This window comes from Cannabis sativa, chromosome 2 (genome assembly GCF_029168945.1).
Source record: "Cannabis sativa cultivar Pink pepper isolate KNU-18-1 chromosome 2, ASM2916894v1, whole genome shotgun sequence".
NCBI classification, from domain to species: domain Eukaryota; kingdom Viridiplantae; phylum Streptophyta; class Magnoliopsida; order Rosales; family Cannabaceae; genus Cannabis; species Cannabis sativa.
The window spans coordinates 65,788,679-65,794,066 of NC_083602.1; the positions used below are offsets into that span (position 1 = coordinate 65,788,679).

Genomic DNA, 5,388 nt, shown 5'->3' on the forward strand with positions numbered 1-5,388 from the left:
TTTACATCGAATCCATCTTTCCAAGATTGAATTCATTAAGTATGTCATTACACAATGAACAGAAACGGATAAAAAAGTTACGAAGTCATTGAATCGTTCTTTCAAAGTTTCAGCATACAAGCAAAAACTAGGAAATTCTAATAGAAATACATACACAAGAAGAGGAGGAAAAGAAGGTGTCTCAAACTAAATTGGAAGTGGTTGAGAACGATAGCGATTAAGCCTTCTTGGGGGATTTGGTAGCTTTAGATGGAGACTTGGGCTCTTTGCCAGCCTTTTCGTTCTTCTTTGGTAATAGAACCGGGTTGATATTAGGCAAGACACCACCATGAGCAATGGTTACACCCGAAAGCAATTTCCCAAGCTCCACATCGTTCCTTACAGCCAACAACAAATGCCTTGGGATAACCCGATTCTTCTTGTTATCTCTAGCCGCATTTCCAGCTAGCTCAAGAACCTGAAGATTTCACCACAAAAATCAAAACATTAACCCATCAGTTAAAGAAAGATAAATATTGGAGATTAGCCCACAAATCTAAGTTCAATAATGAATTGGACGGATAACATAATCAGAACACTTAACCCTAAAAGTTGAGACGAAATTAACAAAATGAAAGAATTACCTCAGCAGCTAGATACTCAAGAACAGCGGCCAAGTAGACCGGAGCTCCACTTCCAACACGTTTGGAGTACCTTCCCTTCTTCAAGTATCGCCCAATTCTCCCGACTGGGAATTGAAGACCGGCTTTCACAGACCGAGAGACGGACTTCTTCTTGGGACCACTACTTCCCCTTCCTCCTGCAGATCCCTTCTTGTTCTTTCCGCCAGTGTCCATGGCTAAAACCCTTGTTTCTCAGGTAAAGAAAGAGATCGAATTGAAATGGATGAGTGCACTGAGGGAAAGTAGGAAATTTTGTGCAAGAGTGAATACTGTATAGATTGGATATGTAAAACAGGAACGAAGAGTAGAAGAAAGAACTTGGGTGCGTATCTACCGTTGGATCAGGTTCATATCTATGGATATAAAGTTTGTGTCTTTGCGATCCGTGTATTTGGTTATGGACCAATAGAATTTGAGATTACATGTTTTCAATTTTTTTTTTTTTTTTGAGCTTTTTTCAGTTTTAACTTTTAAATACTTCCAGCTCACCAAATAAACAAATATACAGCCTAAATAAAAAAAAACACAAATACCACTTACACACACCTTCAACCTTTCCTGGGCAACTATCGCGCAATCACACAACAACCCAACGCAACCAAAACAAAAATTCAACCAGAAAGAGAACCACCATTAATTCTGGCAACTTCACCTGAGAAGACGGCCAGAATCAATCAAAACAGGAGCTGTTTCGAATTCATAAAAAAAGTGTAGAAAAATGACTGTGAAACTAAAATCAACCAAAAATCCAGTTTAATTTGCATAAAACTAATATCCTAGCTTGAATTTTCAGATCCATGAAAGACAGATCTCAAAAAGTTGATCTAGAGTTCCCAAACAATCCAATCAAGTATAATCCAAAAAATTACATCAATACTACAGTAAAATATTTATCCTAATGTATTTTTGTTGTTTTCTAAATTTCTAACGGTAAATTTGTTCATATTAAATCATAAAGAGACATGTAGATAGAGTTACGTACGTGGAAACATTGTTCTGATCTTTAATGTTTCATAATAGTTGCATTCAAGTTGCATACATATTTTGCTAACAGTTATTTCGTCTGATTGAAACCTTCGTCTGATGCAACCTTCGACCAACCACCCAGAAATTTTCGTCTAATGCAACTTTCGGCCAACCACCCAGCAACCACCCTGCAACTATCCTCTGATTGTGTAAGTGATAGTGTAAATGGTATTTCAGTAATTAAAATCACATAAAAGTTATAAATGTTGTCTTTACCTTATGGAGGTATTTCTGTAAATAATGTGTCAATTTATATTTTCTATGTAATAATTCATTTTCTTTTTTGTTTTTTTTCTTTAACAGATATTTTTAATTAAAACTTTTACATAAAAAATACAAAATATAATATTTATTATATTTTTACTTTTATATGAGTATGATAATTTTTATACTCATTCTTTTATTTTATTTACCAAAATATCACTTGCACACATAATTCTTTTGATACTAATATCATTGTTCTTCCATCACACTCAATCAAATTATCTCTGCATATTATTTCAATTTCTTCTCTGTTTTTTTTTTTTAATTTTTAGCTACACATCTAAACTTCCCTACATAATTTAAAGTAGTATCTCCAAAAAAAAAATTGAAACATCACGATCTTCAACTGCTATTGAAGAATCAACCCACGTTTTTTTTATAATTGTCTATATAAATGACTATAACTCGTTCTTCATCTTCTCCATCCCCCTCTATGAAAAAAGTTCTAATTATAGGCCCTAAAGCTTCAAAAATGGGGTTGAAATCTATCTCTGAAAAAACAAAGGGAAAAAAAGTTAGATGATGATTTTTTTATAATGATTTTGTTGAGCTCATACCCAAACAGATGAAGGCTCCTGCTAAGAAAAAAATTAAAATCGTTAAAGGAGAGGGATCTAGGAGAATCCTATTGATGTTGATTAAAAGGGGAAGAATTATGTTCCTCGTTTGATTGAGGTTTGTATTGTGTTTTTTTAGTTTTGGCATATTTTAGATTTTATTGCTCTTAGGTATGGTTCCATTATTTTGAAAAATATTAATTCTTAGTTTGTTTTAGGTCTATTATGTTGCTTAGGTCATTTTCATTTATATTTCATATTAGTTGGATTTAGGTTTCATTTCCGTTTATTAACTTTAGAACCATGTTTCTCTTTTTAATGGTTTATGGTACTTGTTGTTTTTATTATTTTTATGGTTTTGAATTTATATATGTCAAATGCTTATTGTAGTGTGATTTGTTGTTTTTGTTATTTTTTTTATAATTTTTTTAGGTTTCATTTCTGATTCATTATTGTTTTGGTTGATACTCGTGATGATATTTATAGATTTTTACAATGTGCTATGTATTCTGGTTTTTTTGACATTTTTTAGTTGTTTTTGATGTTAAAGCTCCACTAAGAGTAGTAGAGATTGCTAGTTTGATTGGTCAGGAAAACAATTTTATTTGTGTTGTTGCATTTCAGTTGTTGATGTGTTTTAGTATAGTTATTTTAACTATTTGATTACTATTTTATTACACAATGATTGTGGTGCTTTTGTTGTTGCATTTGTTTTGTTGAGTTCTTTATACATGGAAAAGATGTTCTACTAGATTTTGATATCGAAGCTTATCGCACGAGGCTTGTTGTGCTTTTGCTCGCATATGGTAAAAGGAAAATTAATGAAAATATTGATAGTGAGGATGAGAAGCCTAAGAAGTCTACGAAGAATGTTCAAGGGAAGAACAAGGGTTTGGTGATTTGGGACTGATTTCTATAGCCCATTGAATGTTATTTTTATTTTTATTGTTTGTTATTATAATGCTAGATGTTAAGACTTTGTTATTGATGCTATGGTTCTTGTTGCCCCTCTTTTATCCCAAAATATGTGGCAGTCCCAAAATTGGCCATGTGGCAAGTGGGTCTAAAGATCAAGAAATACTCAAGATAAACCTTAAGAGAATTTATCTAGATTTAATAGTCATGTCCGGGAGGTCCCTTCGGGAGTTTCAATTGCATCCTAACACCAAGGTATTTTGTTCATCTTCGGGAACAAGGTAGGGGCCCCAGGGTCAGTCATTAGGTCTCAGATGTTAGGGGTCAAAATCGATCAATTATGGTCAGTTTTTACAATTTTATAACTGACCGGTCGGTTACGGTTTTTATTTTACAAAATCGTAACTGACCGTTTAAAAATTATAACCGTATAAAACCGACCGTACGGTTTTTGGCAATTTTTAGTGGTTTTGGACAGTTTTTGGTAGTTTTGGACGGTTTTTGGCAGTTTTGGACAGTTTTTGGCAATTTTGGACGATTTTTGGTAATTTTTGGCAGTTTTTTAGTTTAACTATTTTTTTTTATTTCAAAAACTAAGATCAACCGCCATGTCAAAAAAAACTGCAACCGAAACCGATTGCCAAATTCAGTGATGACGTTGAACCAAAAATTCAGTTACGGTCTGGTCGATTTCGGTTTTTTAGTTTTGAGGAACACCCCTACCGGACGTGTATTATATAGGGGAATTAAATGCGGCATGGAGGAAACAACTTTGAATGGATCCGAAAAGACATGTCAGAGGCATTAAACCCATTCTTTGGTGATTACACTCTAATCTATGAGCTTTGTGACAGCTACATAATGAACTATCACATCAATTAAGGAAGGTTAGGGCTTATCTCACTTAACACCTAGCTAAAACCTATGCAACCTACCATACAGACATACATACCCTACTATTCGAACCTAGGAACTTCTGCAAGCCATGCTTCAACACTTGCAACAACAGTGACCTTTTTGCTCTTTTTATGAAGCTATAAATACCCCAACTATATTCTGAGAAAGGAGTTAGAAAAAATAGTGTAAAACATCCTCTGTAAGAACAACTACTATATTAAATAGCAGTGACTCGTTGACTAAGGCTCATTAATGCTCCAACCACATAAAAGATATTTGCATTAAATATCTTCTACTCATTTAAACAACTCTCATTAATTAGTTGCCGAAAATCTCGGTCAAAATTTTGGTACTTTCATTGACAGCTGAGAAAGCTTTACGTAAGAAGAATATCAAAAGTAAATTCTCAGTACAATGGTGGAAACTAAAAACCATGCACGCCAACCACCTCCACCTCAAGGCCCTAGGGAGGCGGATGAAGAGGAAGTGGCTTCCTGAGTAGACGCAAAAGTAAAAGAATAAGATGAGACCAATGATCTAGAATACGATAAAAACCAAGAGGAGTAAGGAGTGTATGGTGATGTTAGTTACACCAAACTTATGGCATTAAGACAGAATGTCGCTGACCATGAAACCGAGTTGGCAGAGCAAAAGGAGCAGAACAGGAGGATGCAAGAAATAATGATCCCCATGCAAAAAGTGATGGAAAGTGCATGCATCCGTGTGCATCCAAGTGCAGGACCCACTGGGCAAGATAAAATAAGAGAGGAATCTCTATTGCTAGATAATCTGAGGCATAATAATTGAGAGATAAGCCCTATACGGTACCCTTCAGAAGGCTCCCCAAAGGCAAAACCAACGACCATTCCTGAAAAGAACAAGAAGGCTCAAGATTTGCAAAAAGTTTGCTTCGATCTCCCTAGAGGAAAAAGTTCGCAAAGGGGCAGGTTTCCAAAGAGAAATGTTGGACCTCAGGATTGGGGAGATCGAAAAAGCGTCTCCGTCCACCAGGAGACGTGGGAGAGAAGGGGGAAAACGACGAAGATCCTCCTATCAATTCGGGACGT

General features: G+C 35.0%; 1 protein-coding gene across 1 annotated transcript; it reads right to left on the reverse strand.

Annotated features, from left to right (window-relative positions):
- Positions 1–1,044, reverse strand: LOC115720867 (probable histone H2A.4). The gene is made up of 2 exons (XM_030650059.2): positions 624–1,044; positions 1–457 (listed from the first exon to the last, which is right to left on the reverse strand). Exons 1-2 carry the CDS (start codon positions 834–836, stop codon positions 218–220), a joined length of 453 nt encoding a protein of 150 aa, XP_030505919.1. The 5' UTR covers positions 837–1,044; the 3' UTR covers positions 1–217.
- Positions 1,045–5,388: the final 4,344 nt, after the last annotated feature.

Coding starts and splice junctions, on each gene's coding strand:
- LOC115720867 (XM_030650059.2), bottom strand. CDS start 836: ATGGACACTGGCGGAAAGAACAAGAAGGGATCTGCAGGAGGAAGGGGA. Junction 458..623: donor TTGAGTATCTAGCTGCTGAG/GTAATTCTTTCA, acceptor TGAAATCTTCAG/GTTCTTGAGCTAGCTGGAAA.